The sequence below is a fragment of the Limanda limanda genome, chromosome 17 (assembly GCF_963576545.1).
Source record: "Limanda limanda chromosome 17, fLimLim1.1, whole genome shotgun sequence".
NCBI lineage: Eukaryota > Metazoa > Chordata > Actinopteri > Pleuronectiformes > Pleuronectidae > Limanda > Limanda limanda.
The window spans coordinates 11,394,513-11,414,500 of record NC_083652.1 but is presented as its reverse complement, the minus strand read 5'-3'; the positions used below and the strand labels follow the sequence as shown (position 1 = coordinate 11,414,500).

General features: G+C 45.8%; 3 protein-coding genes across 3 annotated transcripts; all 3 read left to right on the top strand.

Annotated features, from left to right (window-relative positions):
• Positions 1-388: 388 nt before the first annotated feature.
• On the top strand, positions 389-3,204 carry rpain (RPA interacting protein). The gene is made up of 7 exons (XM_061090142.1): positions 389-552; positions 849-1,040; positions 1,690-1,762; positions 2,048-2,159; positions 2,357-2,420; positions 2,617-2,757; positions 3,071-3,204. The coding sequence occupies exons 1-7, from the start codon at positions 475-477 to the stop codon at positions 3,098-3,100; spliced, it is 690 nt and encodes a 229-aa protein (XP_060946125.1). The 5' UTR covers positions 389-474; the 3' UTR covers positions 3,101-3,204.
• A 1,273-nt stretch (positions 3,205-4,477) lies between these two features.
• LOC133022623 (26S proteasome non-ATPase regulatory subunit 11A) lies at positions 4,478-10,303 on the top strand. The gene is made up of 13 exons (XM_061089469.1): positions 4,478-4,586; positions 5,229-5,330; positions 5,651-5,847; positions 6,287-6,344; positions 6,447-6,641; positions 6,753-6,897; positions 7,084-7,144; positions 7,417-7,479; positions 7,578-7,703; positions 7,862-7,897; positions 7,998-8,049; positions 8,223-8,366; positions 8,549-10,303. Exons 1-12 carry the CDS (start codon positions 4,496-4,498, stop codon positions 8,363-8,365), a joined length of 1,269 nt encoding a protein of 422 aa, XP_060945452.1. The 5' UTR covers positions 4,478-4,495; the 3' UTR covers position 8,366; positions 8,549-10,303.
• Positions 10,304-11,768: 1,465 nt separating this feature from the next.
• LOC133023649 (homeobox protein Dlx3b-like) lies at positions 11,769-16,418 on the top strand. Its single transcript, XM_061090724.1, has 3 exons — positions 11,769-12,066; positions 14,084-14,268; positions 15,996-16,418. Exons 1-3 carry the CDS (start codon positions 11,769-11,771, stop codon positions 16,416-16,418), a joined length of 906 nt encoding a protein of 301 aa, XP_060946707.1.
• The last annotated feature ends 3,570 nt before the right edge of the window (positions 16,419-19,988 follow it).

The following is a 19,988-nucleotide window of genomic DNA, read 5'->3' as shown; positions in this document are numbered from 1 at the left end:
AGGAGGTGAATGAAGAAGAAGAGGATGATGAGGTAGAGGAGGTATATAGAGTGTAGAGGAGGGAGATGAGGAAGAGGAGGAAGAGGGAGACAAAGGAGGAAGAGGAGATTTGAAGTTTGGTGAAAGTTTGTCAGAACTGTTGCAGCATGAGCAGACATCTTGATTTTATTCACTGAAATCAATCAAACTTCATTCAATAAATGTTAATTTAATATTAATCAATTTAACATTTTAATATTTTATATATTGTATATTGTGATGAATATAATACATGTTAATATAATACAAAAAATACCATTGTAATATACACTTATTTTCATCTTTGCAACAGTGAACTACACATCCCATCATGCAGTTCACGGCTGCGTCCATTCGGTTCCGGGTCGCGGGGTTTAAAGCTGGGATGTTTTGGTTGTGGAAGCCGTGCTAACTTTAGCCTGGTTGTTGGAACGGGTCCGTGTCAGTTGGTGCTCGATGAAGATGGACGCGCAGCACAGACACAGGTCGCTTTATAAAGGAACCACTCCGCCATGGAAGGAGACGTTCCGCAAAGTAAGACACGGATCTGTTAGCTAGTGTTAGCTAACTGTGATAGCTGCTGTCTTAGCTAGCTGTTAGCTGCTGTTAGCTAGCTGCTATCATCTGCTATCATCTGCTGTTAGCTAGCTGTGTTAGCTGCTGTAAGCTAGCTGCTTGTTTGCTAGTGTTAGCTGTGTTAGCTAGCTGTGTTATCTTCTGTAAGCCAGCTGTGTTAGCTGTGTTAGCTGCTGTGTAAGCTAGCTGCTGTTAGCTAGCACTGGTCCTGTGTGTAACCTCGAGCTCTCCCTCTTCTCTCCCGGCTCCTGCAGCGCTGTGTGGACCGGCTGAAGAACAGCCGCTCCCGGCTGCTGGACCGGTACCGTCAGGCGGGAGAGCGCCCGCTGGTCGGCGGCTCCGGAGCCTCCATGCTCGTCCAGGAAGTGATGGAGGAGGAGTGGAGCGTCCTGCAGTCAGAGGCCAGGGGACTGCCCTCCCTGCTGCGGCCGCAGGGGCTGACAGAGGTCGGTCTGGTTCTCTCCGTGTCCCCTTCTCTCTGAACTCCAGCTTCTCTCACCTGATAACTCCACATGCACCTCAGTGATGTTAATACTTCCATCAAGTTACTAAGCTCTCACACACTGACGTGGGACACATTTAAAGTTTCACTTCACTGAGATTCATTAAATGAAACCACACAACTGGTCCTGTCATCAACATGGGACTCAACCCTGAAACACTGTTTCGCTACGTGATCTGTTCATCACGGCCGTGTGTTGATCATCTATCAGCCTGCAAATGAAGGAAGTAAAAACTGACATAAGATTGTTTTGATGCTACAATTCAATTAAGAATTCACGTAATAACAAACGTGTTCACGAGGCCAGTCAACCATAACTTGCAGTGTGATGGACGTGGCTAATTTCGAGTCACTTCATCACTTCACACATAATGAAGGAATAAAAATGTGGTCAATACTGTTAAATTATGACCATTCAAGACCAATTACTATGTTGAATCCTATGGGAAACTTCTGGAAACCTTTTCTAAGAGAATGTGAACCTTGACTAGATCTGTAGTTTGTAGCTGAGCTTCCTGCTTTGTTAAAACCCACTATAATCTATTTTAGTTTTTATAACCTGCTGAATGTCGTTCTCCTTTTCTTTGAAACAGATGTTCAGTGTCATGACTGAGTATGATGAGCTGGCCGTACTTGAAGAAATCCAACAGGAGCTCATGTCTCAAGGTAACAGATTTGTTTCCTCTCTGCTGGTTTCTGTCCTACAGTTAGAGTCATGCCTGATAACTGAAATCTCATATTTGTCCTACAGGCCACTGTTTGTGTTGAAGTAAATGGGATTCATTGTTTTGTTTGTTTTTTGTGGTGGTATCGAATTGGATATTGAGAATCATAGACATTTCCTTGTATCGTGACATCCCTGACACAGTGGTAATTTCAGCTGACGTGAGATACAAAAGCACAAGAAACAGATTGTGAGCTTTTTGTTGTGTGTTTTTCCTTGTGCTTCAGAAATGTCTATAATTGAGGAGTATGAGAGAAACCTGCAGTTTGAGGAGCAGTTCATATCGTCGGTCGTGGAAGGGATGGATGAAAATCATATTATTTGTCCCATTTGTCACACGTGAGTCAAGGATTTGCTTCCTTAACAGATATTTACAGACACTAATGGTTTGTCATGTTCGCATCTATGTGGAACAACTAATCATTTCTATTCTACCTCGAAATTTGAAAATGGAGACTGATATAAATGCATTAAGTTTGACCATATGAAGCTATTGCACAACTAAATCTCATTTAAGTGCTTCTTGTTTCTTGTAGGAACAACTTAAATATCAACAGTCATTTCATCTCCTGCTCCTGTGGACTGTACATCAACACTAAGGTTCGTGTTACACAACTGCTCCTTCCCCAATGTCCCATCAACACGTCTCTGTTTTCCCCCCTGAAACAATGTTAATTATTACCCTGTGTTGAAAATCTGACAGAAGTCACACATTGACAAAAAAGCCCAAGGTTCAGTTACATGCTGAATATTGTTCTCAACTAAAGTGCTGCGTTGTTGGTCCTCTTGTCTTCAGACACGAGACATCACTCCAGATGTCCTGCGCTATCTGCTGGAGTCCAAGGTGTCGGAGCACACGGAGGACTGTCTCCACAACCCGCTTTTCTTTGTCGCTCCAAACATAGACAGCTCCCCCAACCTGATGATCAGCTGCCAGGTACTGTGCTCACTCACTGCCGGGTCATCCAGGCAGTTCACAGACAGATGTGATGAGACCATGCATATTGTGTGACGTTGTAAAAACATCTGCTGCTTCATATAGATGCTTTATTGTTGACTTTGTTGTGGGACAAATCACACTTTATTCTTAGTTTGAACGACCCTTTGAGTTCTTCTGCAGACAGGGAATGTTTTCAGACATGCATTCAACTCTTGACATTCTCCAGAGACACATTTCACATTTAGGTTCATTTTCAGTTTATTTATTTTTATGGCGCTCTTCACAATTTCCTTGTTTCCTCTACTTTCAGGTCTGTGACTATCTGTCCATCGTTCTGTGAGAGCGAGCGGACACAACGATCATGAGTGATTCGACTCATGAGATGTGATTGAGTTTTTTGCACTCTGTATATTTTGTGAAATAAAATCTATTTTTAATATTTAATGTGGAGTTGTTGTTCCTTCTTGTGCTGCTACACCAACAACCTGTGAAGGCTTCGCCATATTGTCTGATCTCTAATTCTCCAAGATGCCCAACTGTGCTGGGACCCACAGGGACGTGATCGTTCCTCCATTGACTCCCTGTTGCATGTGCCACCAAAACTTGAAAGTGATAATAAAAACAAGTAAAGTATTGATATGTTCAGATTCCAGCAGTGCCCCTGAAAACATCAAAACTCAGGACATAATTTAGAGATACTGTTTTAGTAAAAAAGTGAACAGGGATTGAAATCAAGTTTGTATGGATTCCTGCCCACATCTGGGTGAAAGGAGATAAACTGGCTGATAAATATGCAAAATGAACAATAAGGAAAAGAGATGTAGATGTGGCAGTAAATTATAGGAAGGCTGAGATCCAAAGTGCAATCAAATCAGTACTGAAGGGGGGGTGGCAGGAAGAACGGGACAGAGGAAAGAAGGGCAGATTCTTACGTAGTATTCAAAAGAAAGGTGAAATGAGAAGAAGCACCAGAGGAAGAGGTGATGGTGAGAATGAGGTTTGGTTCTAAAGGTCTAAGCAGCAGCTTGAAGATAATCAACAGGCAGGTGTGACAGTTATAATCAGCAGGAAACAGTGGCTCATTTTTTCTTTGTCTTTCAACAATAAGAGACACCTAAAACTCACCCCACTGAAACAGTTTAACATGAAGTACAACAGAAATATTACAGAGGTACTCAGTTTGTGAAGCACTTTGAGCTGTACTTTATGAAGGTGCTATATAAATACATGTATTATCGGTGATGCAGGATATATTCAGGTTTCTAAAAACCACAGGAGTCTAGAACAGAATTAGGCAAATGTTTGATTTTGTTTTTGTTTATTAAAAAAGTACTTGTTACAAATACTTAAACGCAGAAATGAAGAATCAAAGTTAACATCAGAGATGATATTGTTGTGAGAGAAAAAAGAAGAAACACCAACAACAGTGGTGCAGAAGTAAAATTAATAAATAATAGTTTTATTCAATTTGCATAAGCCATAGAAACGTTTTAGGGCATTTTTGACTATCTTTAGGGCATTTTTGACCCGTTGATATGGGGCGTGACTTTGAAATATCCGTTAATAAAGTACTGAGATAAAATATCACGTTACTTATTAAAAATCAAGGTTTTATCCTGATTAAGTCTGAACCTGCATCATAATGAGATGAAGAGGAAGAAGAGGTGTAGGAGGCCGGCATCACCAGTAGGAGGCGCCACAGCTGCTGACCGGAACCCAGCGGGGCAGAGGAAAGATGGCAGCCGCGGCGGTGGCTGAGTTTCAGAGAGCCCAGTCTCTACTGGGGACAGACCGGGACGCGTCCATCGACATCCTGCACTCGATAGGTAGATAACACACCCGGGGACAGGCACTCACATCCGGCTCAGACACGCTGTTCACCGCGGGGCGAGAGCTCCAGCTCCACTAGCCTGTTAGCAGCTAAGCTAAGCTAGCCCAGTGCTGGCCGTCTCCCTGCTTTTACACAGTGAGTCAGCAGCAGCCTGCTAGCCGGCTAGCAGCCCAGCGGCTAGCTCCCGGGTGATGCTAACGCTAGCTTCCCACGCTCATTCATTTAACAGCGGCTCGGCTGACAGCGGCTCCTCGGTAGCATCTCGCCCTGGATGTGAACATGAGGCCGGGCGAGCTGCCTCCCGTCCCCGGCTGCTGCCTCCCATCCCCGGCCGCTTCCCCGCGGTCAGGTCGTGGAGCTGCGGGGCGTCTGTGTCGCAGCTGAGGCTCCAACACGGAGCTGTCACTGTGTGTGGCAGTCCAGGGGATGCTAACCAGCTTTGGAACACCTGGATGCTAACCAGGGGTTCCACAGCTGGATGCTAACCAGGGGTTCCACTGTTGGTTAGCATCCAGCCTGATGCAGCTGCACGTCCTGGTCCCACGCAGGAGGAGGGGAGGGGGGAATCAGCTATCTCTCTGGTTGTGAGATTCATGTTGAAGTGTGTTTAATCATCACTGTGTGTGTCTGTGTGCAGTGAAGCGGGACATCCAGGACAGTGATGAGGAAGCAGTGCGTGTTAAAGAGCAGAGCATCCTGGAGCTGGGAGCCCTGCTGGCCAAGACCGGACAAGCTGCAGGTAAACACAACCTCCATGTTCACACACAACCACCATGTTCACACATACACAACCATCATGTTCACACACAACCTAGCTGCGTCTGCATGGATCCACGTAGAGTCACTCAAACTGCAGTGAAGGTATGTGACTGAGGTCCTGACTCTAATGTTCTGTACTGAATTACAAGAAACCAATGGATTCAGTTAGTCAGAACAAACTTTGAAGTTAGTAGTTGTAACATTTGTGCAAACTCTGCATTCACCAGCCATAGAAGCAGATTAACCACGAGCTGTTTGTAACTTTGTCCTTCTTCTTCTTCTTCTACTTCTTCCTCTCAGAACTGGGGGGCCTGCTCAAGTATGTACGCCCCTTCCTCAACACCATCTCCAAGGCCAAGGCAGCCCGGCTGGTCCGCTCCCTGCTCGACCTCTTCCTGGACATGGAGGCCGCCACAGGTCAGGAGGTGGAGCTCTGCCTGGAGTGCATCGAGTGGGCCAAGACTGAGAAGAGGACCTTCCTCCGACAGGCGCTGGAGGTGAGACTTAACAAGACTTTCATACTTACCTGGTACCAGACAACTTTACTAAGAGGCTTGATATCGTGGGTCTTTTCCAACCCGAGCTGACCGGCCACATCCAGACTTGGTTGGACTTGTCCAGCTGTTTCTCCTGCAATGTTTGTTTTTCCCGGTTCCAACAGCTTCAAAACAAAAGTCCATGAACTCTCTTGTGAGGTTCCCACCATCTTTAAGTTGCATTCCAGCCGTTAAATCAGTTTAATAGCTTTTATTGACCTGTTATTGACTGTCAGCAAGTCTATAATTGATCCTTGAGAATTTGCAGTTTCCTTTCAGTGTGTGTGACTTTACACTTAACTTCGTAGAAACCTTAAAGTGAAGAACAAATTCTATCCTGATAAACAAAGCAAGTTGTGAACACAGGTCTGAGATTGTGTTTTTTTTCTTCTCTCCTCAGGGTCGTCTCATTTCGCTGTATTTCGACACAAAGTGTTACCAGGAAGCACTAACACTCGGTGAGGGCTCACACTACATCACGTTTACTTCTCATGCTAAAGGAAGGTTGTCGGATTGGATTTCTTTTGACCATCTGAAAACCTCTCTCCTTCTCTCTGCAGGCACCCAGTTGCTGCAGGAGCTGAAGAAGATGGACGACAAAGCCTTGCTGGTGGAGGTTCAGCTGCAGGAGAGTAAGACGTACCACGCTCTCAGTAACCTTCCCAAGGCCCGGGCCGCCCTCACCTCCGCCAGGACAACCGCCAACGCCATCTACTGCCCACCCAAACTACAAGCAGCTTTAGACATGCAGTCAGGTACAACCTGTGCTACCTCGACAACACACACGCAGAGTTAATAAACTAATCAGAACATACTGAAGATTCTGTTAACCTGACATTTACTCTGTGTGTGTTTTGTGTTTTCAGGGATTATTCACGCAGCAGAGGAGAAAGACTGGAAGACGGCTTACTCCTACTTCTACGAGGCCTTTGAGGGCTACGATTCCATCGACAGCCCCCGAGCCATCATAGCCATCAAATACATGCTGCTCTGCAAAATCATGCTCAACTTGTAAGTGGTGATATATGATGATTTGTTTCCCCACAGAAGCTGATGATAGTGCAGGATAGACAGCTTTTAAGCAGTCAGCATTTTTCTGTGAAGCTGCTCTCAGACATGCCTCGACGTGTTCCTCCAGTCAGTTGCTCTGGAACATTTCTGGAGAATTCACAGAGGTGTATGTTCTTTCTGTTTCAGGCCAGACGATGTCCAAGGCCTCATCAGCGGCAAGCTCGCTCTGCGGCACTCTGGCAGAGAGGTATGTCCACGACACTTGAATTCTCATATAAATCAATCTCTCCCCGTTGACAATATGTTGATAGGAGACAATAACAACCTGTAACTATTGGAATGAATGAGGTTTGAATCTATTCAGTGTTGGATTTAAACCTCATTGCCTGAGTGTTCTAAACATCAGACAAAAGCCAGATGTTAGTGGGTGTTGGTGGGTTTTTGACCAGTGGAAAAGGCGAATGATCAAACACTGAACCACTTCCATGAAGCCTCTCACCCTGTGTTCTCCTCCCACAGACAGACTCTATGAAGTGTGTGGCACAAGCCAGCAAGAACCGGTCGCTCGCAGACTTTGAAAAGGTTTGTGTCTCGAGTTTGATGTTGTAGTGCAACAGCACTGAGAATGAAAGTGCTCTCCCTTCACCTGTGATTAACATCTGATTCCCACCGTCCCTCAGGCACTTACAGAGTACAAACCTGAGCTGAGTGATGACCCCATCATCAGCAACCATCTCACCACGCTGTACGACAACCTGCTGGAGAAGAATCTCATCAGGGTCATTGAACCTTTCTCCAGGGTCCAGGTAATCTCCTCACATGCGTCTGTATTCAACCACAGCTGGTTCACTCAGGTGCAGAACTTCACCAGGATAGGAGGACAAAGTAAATTAAGTTATACTCTGTTAATAAAGTTTACTGTTGTGGGTTTAAACCTTGTGTTTGTCCATCTTGTCTCTAACAGATCGCACACATTTCCTCCCTCATCAAACTATCAGAGGTACATTTTTGTTTTTCTTTTCGCATTTAAATTGTCATGCTACACAATAAATTTCGAGGTGATCACAGTGAGAAACAGTCTGGATGTGTCTGACTTACAGGGAGACGTGGAGAGGAAACTATCACAGATGATTCTGGATGAGAAGTTTCACGGTAAGCATAAATGGCTTTCCTGTATTTCACAGTTTGACAGATAACTTGTGTAAGGATGAAAGTTAAAGTTCAAAATGCTTCATCACCTCTAAAGCAAACTGAATGAAGGTTGATCACTGATTGAATGATTGTCCTCTAAACACGTTTCTCTCTCTGTCCCTCTGACCTGACAGGTATTCTGGACCAAGGCGAGGGTGTCCTGATCGTCTTCGCTGAGCCGGTTGTGGACAAGACGTACGAGGCGGCGCTGGAGACGATTCAGAACATGAGCAAAGTGGTGGACTCGCTCTACAACAAAGCCAAGAAGCTCACATAAGGTCTGTGTGTTCATTATATAAATGAAATGTTGTGGCAAACTCAAATTATATCATGACTCAAAGGTGCTACTAAACATTCGTACCAGTGTTTTATACTTTAAATCATTTTGGTAACGTTTGGTAAAAGAAAATTAACTTATTCCTGTAAGCTGTGTTCACTGTCCTTTGCCCCCCCCCCTCAGAAAGAGAGAGGTGTCCGGAGTGACGTGGACCAATCAGAACTCGTGGATCGCTCACTTCAACCCAGGAGGGGAAGGAGGAGGGGGGGGGGGGAATGAGGAGAGAACAAACACTCAACAATCCAGCGAGGACGTAAACCAGTTGACCAACTGAAGACCAACCAACAGATCAACAACGTGTCGGGGGGGGGGCACACAGCCCCCGACCACCCCCCGACCACCCCCCCAGTCCTCTGCTCGCCCCCTCCTCCCTGTCACTGTTTCTTCCTTCAAATCTGACCAGGGTTGATCTGGCACCAAGTGCTCCCCCCTCTGGACAAACCCAGGCACTGCGCCCTCTTCTCCCACCACTGGTTTGTACTGTTTGTAAAACTGGAAAGCCCCCCTGCCCCCACACCTGTTTCTCTCTGCACTGGCCGTCAGGGAATCTTGTAAAATAACAATAAGGAAAAACCTATACCGTACTTAAACTTACATATATTGTAAAAAAAAAAAAAAAAACACTGCTTGCTCTGTTCGGACTGTTTGTGAACATCCGCCCTGAGGGATCCGATCACACTTGGTCAGCGCTGAGTTCAGATCCTGACCACAGGCAGAGGTCGTCCGAGGACACGTGAGGACACATGTCCACTTATCGATTAGCTTCTCTCAATCATGACTCGTAAAGCAAAACATATCATGTGACCGGTTCTGGTTTGGAGTCTTTGCTGGAAGTGAGCAGAGTAAACAATCTGCTTTCTGTTTCACTGAGTGGTGATCAAACACTCGTGTGGATGGAGATTATATTAGTTTAAAAAGAAAAATCTACCAGTGTGGATAAAGCCTCTAGTTCTCTTTCTGTAACACACACACACACACACTTTTTCCTCACACCAAAACATCATCATGAGGTCCTGGAACAGAAGAGATTTGTGAATTCACTCAGATCAGGGAAGTGAAACGAGCTGAACATCTGTGATCGATCTCTCAGGACCATGTCAGGGCAGTCGTGAATTATTCAGGATAATTCACGACCCTGAGAGTGAATGTTTGAAATTCAGATTCCCCCCCGCCTCCTCTCCCTCACCTGGCTCCCCCTGACTGGTCGGACTCAGCCACAAGGCATTCTGGGATTTATGGACCCTACAGGGTAACTTCTCTTCTAATCCCCCCCGCTCTGGGACCACAGTGAGAGGAGGATGGACACACTGGGGTCTCCACACACCCCCCCTCCCACTTCCTGTTTGTATATACCAGTTGCCAACATCATCCAAGGCCTGATTATAGTCACAGTCTTTTCTTTTCTTTTTGTAAAGCGTCAACGAACCTTGAACCTTGGTGAGTCACAAAGTGCTTTCTGACGCTGGAGCCGTGACGGGAGAGAGAGAGAGAGAACTCTTTTTGTCCTGCGATGCGGAAAAGGCAGAGTTTCTGCTGAAGAAAAATCAAGCTGTACATTTCTGGGAACAAAATTTTGAAAAGACTCGAGGGTTTACCGTATATGGCCGAGAAAGACAAACGCTAATAAAAATAATGAAATGAAAACTGTAACTGGTTTGATTTTAGGATCCTGCAGATGAGTTTTCATCTTTGCCTGGTTAACGTGATCCTCTGATATGATGAGAACTTTTATTTCATGTCTCTTGTTCCTTGGCTGCCTCTGACTCCCGACCTGCTTCCCACCAGGCAGGGCTCGGGGGTGCAGCTGAGGCTTCATGTAAAATCATTGTACAGTCATTTTAACTGAAGTAACACTTTGATTAAAAAAGACAAAATGTGCTCTTGAGTTTGCTGCAACACTTGAACCGTGCTTTCTTTTAAACTGAGAAGATGGTGAACATCTCTCGTGTGTGTGTCAGGGACATGTCATCAGTTGTGTTAAACATTGTGTGTTTTGGTCTTTTTTAACACAAATGCTGGTTCCCCACTGGATGATCAGATCTGGGGGGGGTTTCTAACATCTCAGATTCAAGAGTTTATAGTCACTTACACAACAATTACATTTAGGAGTCGCTGGCAATTCAATGCTTGGGTCACAACTCTCTTCTAGCAATGCTCAAAATATTACACAAGCAAAAACATATTGAATAACAAATATAGAACCCCTGAGAAGCAGATCTGGTCTCAGGGTGGTGGAGACAGTCTGTGATGGACTAAAACCTGATGCTGATTCTCCTGATGTGTGTTGTTGAACGTACACATCACGAAAGAGCCAAGTTTAAAACTGCAGTTACCAGGAGGCTCAGCAGTGACACCTGGTGGCCAGATTATGTAATTTAAATAAACTTTAAATTAGACGAGTTTCTGTCTCTCCCTTCTGGGATTAAGCAACTTTACTAACTTTACTTCCCAGTGAGAAAGTTGCAGCTCGTGTTTCACCACTTGTGTATCTGCTGTGATTTAAACCCCTGGAGTTGCCTGCGGGGTTTCCCAAGGGGCTGCTCCTCTTCCCAGTGTCAACACATGTAAAGAGGTAAATTAAATAAACCTTAATTAACAGTAAATAGCTGCCAACACGGGTGAGGACAGCTGTGCACCTCCACATCTGCATTAGAAAGGGAGCGTAAACACTCTTATCTCCTTTACGCACGGCGCGTCCGGCTCAGATCTGTAGCCTGTGGGTATTCTGTGGATATTCTGGGATGTTCTGGATGTTCTGGATGTTCTGGGATGTTGTCTCGCTTCCTCAGGCTCTTTGTGCAAGTGTATGAGAGACGGAGGAGTTTCCTGGTTGTTGCCAAGTGTCGGACTCCGTGCTCCGGGCCCGAGGAGGAGCGGCTCCATGGAGGTTTCTGCGGGGAGAGGAGGGAGCCAGACAGGCGGCACAGCCCGGGCTCGGCCCCGGGGCAGAGGCAGGAGCCAGCAGGAGGACCAATGAGAAGCAGACTTCCACCCCCCCAGTCCTGCCCGGCTCGGCTCGGCTCGGCACACCCTGTAATTAGGAGCTCAGGCTGCTGGGTTGGGCGCCGCCACCGTGGACATCCTGGCTGCTGCTGCTGCGTGAAGGGAGTTTAGGACCAGCAGCCGGCGAGAGGACAGGTCCTGAGAGAAGAAGAAGAGGAAGACAGGTCCCGAGAGAAGAAGAGGAGGAAGACAGGTCCCGAGAGAAGAAGAAGAAGAAGAAGAAGAGGAAGACAGGTCCCGAGAGAAGAAGAAGAAGAAGAAGAGGAAGACAGGTCCCGAGAGAAGAAGAAGAAGAAGAGGACATCCAGGTCCCGAGAGAAGAAGAAGAAGACAGACAGACATGAACGGACAGGCGTCCCCTGTGTTCGAGGACAAGAAGCCCTCCATCTCCGGCACGAAGGCGTCGCCCACCCTGCCGGAGTCGTCCTCCACGGACATGGGCTTCTACAGCGGCGGCTCGCAGGACTTCTACCCGGCGCAGCAGCACCAGTACGCGGCGCAGCACGTGAGCCCGTACGGGTACCACCACCACTTCGGCCTGGGGGGGGGGTCGTACCCGGGGGGCAAGGCCGAGTACCCGTACCCGCACGGTGCGTACCGGGAGCACGGAGCCTTCAGCCGGGACGTGCACGAGACAGGTGAGTCCACAACGTCCCCGTGTCTCCATGGGAACGATATGAATATGGATCATCTGGACATGGAGAGTCCAAACAGCTGCTGCGTAAAATGAGATTTAGTCAAACATTTATGTTTTCATAGGAATACAAACCAACAATAATCCAGGCAGGATGTTTGAAAAACAATTTATTTAATATGATCCACTGATTCTCTTTTAATCACGAACAACTGACTTCCTATTATCAGAGGATTAAGACAAACAGACCTTTAAAAAAAAAAAAAAAAGTTTCTGTTAAAGTAACCATAACAACACCTGGAAAAACGTTCACTTTAACTTTCACCTGCTTTTGTCAGTATTATAAAATATTAAATGTTCAGGAAGATTGGAGTGGAGTGAAAAACTTAGTTTAACTAACTTAACTAACTTTATCTTTAACCCTGAGCTGTAATAACTCCGTGGATCTGTGGATCTGTGGGGTCCAGGTCTAAAAGGTCAGAGACTCAGTGAGAGTCTGAGTTGGCCGGAGGAAGAACTCGTAAATGAAGAGTTCTGGTTTTCTTCTCACTCGCTGCAGGCGAGTTTCTATAAAGTTTAATGACTTTGCTTTGAGGAAACAAGAGGAAAACATTCAACTTTAAATGTGATGATTATTGTCTCATTTCTATTTTCTCATGAAAAGGAAGCTCGGTGTGAAGAAACTTTAATTTAGCCTCACATTGTCTCTGAACTTATCCTGATTGTGTCATTTACACACATTTTGTCCTTGAGCTCTACAGATAATATCAATATAAATATAAGAACAATAACATGAGCGACAGGATAAAACCTGATGAGACTTCATGTCCCTTTAATGAGCTTAAAGGGAATTTTACACAAAGTCATTATAAACCCAACACACTGCTGCTATAATTGAATCATAAGAACATGGAGGTCAACTGCTTGGCTCTGTGACTTTTCCTTTGAGCGCCGCCGCTCTGTGTTCAGAAGCTTTTTCCTCTTGGCTCCTTCTCGAGCTTGGAAGGTGTCTCTGTGCAAACCGCAGAGGGAAAACAAACTGGACAGACTGGTGTGCTGCTTTTGACATTCCAGTTGGGAGTTGACTCTTGGAAATGGCCTCAGGGGACTTTGGCCCTCAGCCACGCACATCAGGTGTCATGACACGTCAGTCAGCCTTGGCCTTTGAATCATCCACCGAGGACGGCTCCTTATCACGCAAGGTGGCCACACCCTGACAGACACACACGCAAACAAACACACACGCAAACAAACACACAAACATCTCGCCGGCTCGCGCTTCCTTTTAAAATGAAAACACATTTTATTCAGCAAGAAAAGAAACATGTGCCAAAGAGAATAAATATTGTGAAACTCTAAGGTCATGATCCTGAGTCTGTTAGAGACCCCACGTCCACAAGCACACAACACAACTCGCAATAAACACAAGGTCTTGCCTTTTATTAAATAAATCATATAGAATTTATATATTAAAACTTCTCCCAGCACGAAGGTCTAAATGTTTAACTTCAAATACATAAATCAGGGTTATTTTTATAGCAAAAGTAGCAATTAAATTATATAAATGACTAAAATCCTCACAATCGTACTTCTGTTTGCAAACTCTAAGTTGAAATGAATATATAAATACAGATTTTTATAAATAAATATATATGTATAGGTGCTGATCAAATGTAAATGAATTAGAGTAAAGTAGTTTGAAGGGATCACACTGAACAGAAGTGTCTGAGGAGCTGAGAGGCAGGAAGTCTGCGAGAAGCCTTCAGGCGACTTGAAAAGCTCCTATAAATCTCCCCCCCCCCCCCCCCCCCCCGGCTGTGGGAGACACTCAGACCAAAATTATAAGTTCAGAGTGCTGGCGGAATTTCTTTGAAATGTCGGGGTTGTAGCGGCCGAGGTTATTTTGGTTCTACGACTTCTCAGCACAAGGAGTAGAGTGGAGACCCGGCTCAAGGTCTTCATGGTTCACCCCCCCCCCCCGGCTCATGGTCTTCATGGTTCTCCCTTTTCCCCCCCCGCAGTGAAAGAAGAGCCGGACATGGAGGTGCGGATGGTCAACGGGAAGCCCAAGAAGATTCGCAAGCCGCGGACCATCTACTCCAGCTACCAGCTGGCCGTGCTGCAGAGGCGGTTCCAGACGGCTCAGTACCTGGCGCTGCCCGAACGGGCCGAGCTGGCGGCTCAGATGGGCCTGACCCAGACGCAGGTGAGCGAGCACGAGGTTCAGAGACACAGGGCATCACAGGAAGCATCAACATCACCTTTACAGGACCAAACTGTTTAGAAAGTGAGAAGTGGAACTGAGATTTTCCGAGTCAGTCGAGGTCCTGATTGAGTCGAGGCGTCGGTTGAAGTCCTGAACGCAGTTGAAGAGTCAGTCGAGGTCGAGGCAGTGATAGGATCTGAAGTTAAAAAAGATGAAAGCGAGATCAAAGGATCCGAGACGTAATCACAGAAGTCACCTGCGTGTTATTTCACTCATTGAATCTTCAGTTTGGCAGCGACAGCTTCGGAACATCAGGTGAACCACAGCGAGCTGGACTTTAATCGGTTCAATCAGAAAAGATGAAAGCGATTTTAAATGTGTCGCTGATAGATTAAAGTGCTGGCGCGTGTCAGAGGCATCAGGCGGCGTCTCCGCTGTCAGAGGAAAATTAAAAACAATGTTGAAGTGTGACTTGATGATTGATTGAGTTGGTTCTCTGAACCTCACCAGCGACCAATGAGAAGCCTGGAGAGGTGTGAACAGGCTGAAGTATTTAATAACTCATTAAGAATGAAGTGAAGCTGAAAGAATGGACTTTCAGTTCCTACATTATGATCAATAAAGTCTCTCAACTTACTGGCAGACACTTGATAATTATTATAAACTGTAGATGATAGGCAACAATCAAAAATCCAAACAATGAGCTAAACTTAAATACACTGCAATACAAAAATAAAAAACAACTTTAATTAAAACCACGATGGGACAAAGTAAACTCAGTTGAACTCAGTCGTTTGCCAGAAGTCGCTCTGCCTCGGCCGCTCTGGTTTACACAGCCGTGCGCTTCCGGCCTTTATGATTTACCACAACATGAATTATCTTGGCTCAAGTGATAAAAGAAGGAGCTCGCTGCACCGGTTGCTTTATCGCTGCTCCTGTAAATCATTGCTCCGCTTTGTGCTTAAGAAAACAAAAGCAGGAGCACGACGGCTTGTGGTGAAACATGTGATTGTCATGTCACTCCACGCGCTCATGAGTTCAGAGCTGTTTATACAAATCACAGCTAAAGAATCATATTACAGTCAAAGGAGCTGCCAGTAATCCAGCGTCTATCTGACACTTGTTAGACAGAAGCACACGTGCAGGTTGAAGATATCAATATCACCAGCTGCCGCTTGAACAGCAAAGAGAAGGTTTTCAGGCAGAAACATTTTAATAATTGATTTGATAAGGAAGTTCCACGACAAATAAGTGGGACAACAATAGTTTGCATGTGGGGCTGAAAGTGAACAAAATGTCTCTGAACTCCTGATAATCTCCTGACCTGCTCCAGATGGGCTGTTCTGTTCTCTGGAGCTCCTCCCTCCTGCCTCCTGGTAAACACTCCACATAATGTCCCGATCGACCTCACGTTAGAAAACAGCCGGAGATTCTCTGGAAGCTTCACAGGGAACAAGTCTCTAACGCCTGACACACGCAAAACTGAGAAACGAATCTCAGACATGTGATCTCATGCAGAAGAGTTAATACGTACGTGTCTCCATGTTCATGTGTGAAAGAGAAACTTAGCAAACCTTAGATTGATGATAGGAGTAATACAAGTATATTCATTTGTCTTTGAGCTCCTTCAACCTTACATGAAAACAGACACAATGAGCTGAAAGAAGCTAAAGAGGGAAATCCTTCCTTCTTGTAACCTTCACTTTTGATCTTCTTCTCTTCTTCAGGTGAAGATCTGGTTCCAGAACCGTCGCTCCAAATTCAAGAAGCTCTACAAGAACGGAGAGTTCCCACTCGGGGAGATCGCTCTGGAACACAGTCCAGACGCCAGCGACTCCATGGCGTGCAACTCCCCCCCGTCCCCGGCTGTGTGGGAGAGCAGCAGCAACACAAACAACAGCAACAACAACACAAACAGCAGCAGCAACACAAACAGCGGCATCAAGAGTAACGCACTGCTGGAGCCGACCAGCAGGGGGCAGGCTCCCTACCCGCCCCCCCCTGTGGAGTCCTCGCCCACCTACATGGGGGAGTTCTCCCATCAGAACTGGTACCAGCAGCAGGGCGCCCACCTGGGTCTGCTGGCGCCAACGCACCACACGCCCTCCACGGCGGCGAACACCACACAGAGCATGGGCGCCGTGTACTGACCCCCGGACGCTGCTGAGCAGTGTGAACGGATCCCTGGGGGGCGGGGCTGAGAAGGGGGGGGGGGGGGGTCTGTAGAACCTGACACGCATGTTGTTTAACAGGCTCGTCTGCAGGAAACAGGAAGTGCTGATCTCAGGTCAGCTCCTCGTCCCATACGCTCACCACACGTTACATCAGAGGAGGGACAGGGAGGCTCACACTCACCTTTTGTCGGAATTCACAGATAATATTTTGTATATTGAATATTTTAAATATGACAGCTTTTATGTCAAACACCTGCGATGAGTCGTTCTCTTGAACCTCTGACAGTAAATTAACGAAAACCTTTTACATCATCACGGCAACATTCTCCCTCCATCATCGTGGAGCGAGCAACACAACTGAACAATGTTTGCATACATAGTTTAATAAAAGTTTTATTATATAACAGATATTATCATCTGCTGCGTGTGTATCTGAAGACGTGTGTGTGATGACATCACGGTGTTGACAGGACGATGACTCAGCCATAAAAAACAACTTATGTGATTGAATTAAGTTTTATTAGGAACTTTTGGGTGAATGTTTACAAGATGCGATGTATTTATTAATCTGTTATTCAGGATTTAAATCCTCAGATATTCTATCATGAAACTGTCACAATTCACTTTTCAGCAGCTCAGTCTCATCATGGATTATAAAAACCAACAGTTTCCAAAAATAACATTAATGATGAGAAATTTTATATTTCACAGGTTTGTTTGTTTTTTCTTTTTGTATTATTTACAGTTAAAGGTCAGGATAAGAGTTTCAACACACTGTATCCTACAACTCCCACAATGCAACTTGGCAGCGTTCTCTGTTAAACATGTTCAACCTCCGAACCTAAAGGTAAATATCAGAACTAACCAAACTTCTCAGTTACGTTGTGCGACTGTTTGGGCAACTGTTTGTGCAACTGTTTGTGCGACTGTTTCCAAATATCCTCCACGACATATAATCCGATCTTTAAAGATGTCGCAGTGGCCCTTTAATTCCTGTTCGAGGACCAGAAATAACCAGGAAGAGACAAAGTGATGACGAGTTTGTGTTTAAAAGTCTAAAAATAAGTTTTATATTTTGTATTAACATGTTGTACTCAGGTCTTTTATTTATAGAGTCAACTGCAAATCTACGCAGTTCAGTTTATGCATTAAAAGCATTTTATGTTTCAGAAATTGAGTCAAAAAATAAAATGTCTTTATTTGACTAACGTGTTTGTCTCTGTGTGTATTTACCTGTGAACACCCCCCCACACACACACACAGAGGAGTTGATGGTGCTTTCCTGTCTGTCCCAGTGAGTCACACACAGGCTGCACTCGTCTATATGTGATACACAACTTACAGACACGCACATGCACACGTGTATGTGCGTGTCTGGGAGGTTGTGGGAGGTGACGGAGCAGCAGACACTCTGGAGTCTCTGGATTCTAATAACACACTGCAGACACACACACTGAGGCTGTGCTGCTTTCATGTGGCTCGCACAGAGACGAGGGTGTGTGTGTGTGTCTGTCTGTGTGTAGTTACTGCTCATGTTGTGGGAACCTAAGTCTGTATAAACAGTCACATTGTGACGTGTCAACATAAATCATTAGATTTAAGGTGAGGGTTGAGATATAAGATAATATAATGTAATGTATGATAATATTAGATAAGATGATATAATGTAAGATAAGATAATATAAGATAGACTTTATTTATACCAAAGGAAGGTCTTGTACCATCTTGCTCCAAATTACAGTAACACAATATTTAATAGAATACAGTCAACAAAACAATAGAATATTAAATCTGTAAAAAAATACAAGTGACATTTTTATGTATGTATGTAAGTATATACATATTTACAATATATATGAAATGTCCTGATAAAAATGTTAAAATGCTGAATTTCTTTTAAGTTTAAAAAGCTTTAAAAGCCTCTCAGCTGTTTCCTGTGATCTGTGATCGATCTGTTCAGCCTGTGATGGTGATTGACTTGTGATGCCTGCAGAGTCCAGAAGGGGGAGCTCTCCACCACGAGGCCTCGTTCCCTCAAGAGACCAACGAAGAAGAAGATTCAAACCTCACCTGCTCCAGGTTTGTTCTTAGCATGTTAGCTCACACTGACTGCATGTTGTGTGTTTGTTGAATGTTGTGTGTTTTGTTGGATGTTGCGTGTTTTGTTAGATGTTGAATGTTGTGTGTTATGTTGAATGTTGTGTGTTTACTGTATCTTCTCTCATTACATCTGAACAGAGGTGTAAAGTAACGAATTACATTTACTCACGTTACTGTAATTGAGTAGTTTTTTGTGTACTTTGTAATTTTTCGAGTAGTTTTTGAAATGGGTAATTTTACTTTCATCTCTCTCATCTCATCTTCATCCGCTTATCCGGGGTGGGGTCGCGGGGGGAGCAGCTCAAGCAGGGGGCCCCAGACTTCCCTTTCCCGGGCCACATTGACCAGCTCTGACGGGGGGATCCCGAGGCGTTCCCAGGCCAGTGTTGAGATATAATCTCTCCACCTACTCCTGGGTCTTCCCCGAGGTCTCCTCCCCACTGGACGTGCCTGAAACACCTCCCAAGGGAGGCGCCCAGTGGGCATCCTTACCAGATGCCCGAACCACCTCAGCTGACTCCTTTCTAAGTAAAGGAGCAGCGGCTCTAATCCGAGTCCCTCACGGATGACTGAGCTTCTCACCCTATCTCTAAGGGAGACGCCAGCCACCCTTCTGAGAAAACCCGCGATCTCGTCCTTTTCGGTCATCACCCAGCCCTCATGACCATAGGTGAGGATAGGAACGAAGATCGACCGGTAGATCGAGAGCTTTGCCTTGCGGCTCAGCTCTCTTTTCGTTACAACGGTGCGGTAACGCGAACGCAATACCGCCCCCGCTGCTCCGATTCTCCGGCCAATCTCACGCTCCATAGTACCCTCACTCGCGAACAAGACCCCGAGGTACTTGAACTCCTTCACTTGGGCTAAGGACTCATTTCCTACCCGGAGTAAGCAATCCATCGGTTTCCTGCTAAGAGTCATGGCCTCAGATTTAGTGGTGCTGATCCTCATCCCAGCCGCTTCACACTCGGCCGCCAGCCGATCCAGTGAGTGCTGAAGGTCACAAGCCGATGATCCAATGAGGACCACATCATCCGCAAAAAGCAGTGACGAGATCCTCAGACCACCGAACTGCAACCCCTCCCCACCACGACTACGCCTCGATATCCTGTCCATGTATATCACAAACAGGATTGGTGACAAGGCGCAGCCCTGGCGGAGACCAGCACCCACTGAGAACGAAACTGACTGGCTGCCGAGGACCCGAACACAGCTCTCGCTTTGGGAGTACAGGGATTGGATGGCCCTGAGGAGAGACCCCCTTACCCCATACTCCCGCAGCACCTCCCACAGTTTCTCCCGGGGGACCCGGTCATACGCCTTCTCCAGATCCACAAAACACAAGTGGACCGGATGGGCATACTCCCAGGCCCCCTCCAGGATCCTTGCGAGAATGAAGAGCTGGTCCGTAGTTCCACGTCCGGGGCGAAAACCGCATTGTTCCTC

What these genes read in the sequence shown, in the direction of transcription:
- rpain (XM_061090142.1), top strand. Translation starts at nt 475, where the DNA reads ATGAAGATGGACGCGCAGCACAGACACAGGTCGCTTTATAAAGGAACC. An exon ending in ACAGGAGCTCATGTCTCAAG is followed by an intron (nt 1,763 to 2,047) that starts GTAACAGATTTG and finishes CTTGTGCTTCAG; the next exon opens with AAATGTCTATAATTGAGGAG. An exon ending in GACTGTACATCAACACTAAG is followed by an intron (nt 2,421 to 2,616) that starts GTTCGTGTTACA and finishes TCTTGTCTTCAG; the next exon opens with ACACGAGACATCACTCCAGA.
- LOC133022623 (XM_061089469.1), top strand. Translation starts at nt 4,496, where the DNA reads ATGGCAGCCGCGGCGGTGGCTGAGTTTCAGAGAGCCCAGTCTCTACTG. An exon ending in CAAGACCGGACAAGCTGCAG is followed by an intron (nt 5,331 to 5,650) that starts GTAAACACAACC and finishes TCTTCCTCTCAG; the next exon opens with AACTGGGGGGCCTGCTCAAG. An exon ending in TCCTCCGACAGGCGCTGGAG is followed by an intron (nt 5,848 to 6,286) that starts GTGAGACTTAAC and finishes TTCTCTCCTCAG; the next exon opens with GGTCGTCTCATTTCGCTGTA.
- LOC133023649 (XM_061090724.1), top strand. Translation starts at nt 11,769, where the DNA reads ATGAACGGACAGGCGTCCCCTGTGTTCGAGGACAAGAAGCCCTCCATC. An exon ending in CCGGGACGTGCACGAGACAG is followed by an intron (nt 12,067 to 14,083) that starts GTGAGTCCACAA and finishes CCCCCCCCGCAG; the next exon opens with TGAAAGAAGAGCCGGACATG. An exon ending in TGGGCCTGACCCAGACGCAG is followed by an intron (nt 14,269 to 15,995) that starts GTGAGCGAGCAC and finishes TCTCTTCTTCAG; the next exon opens with GTGAAGATCTGGTTCCAGAA.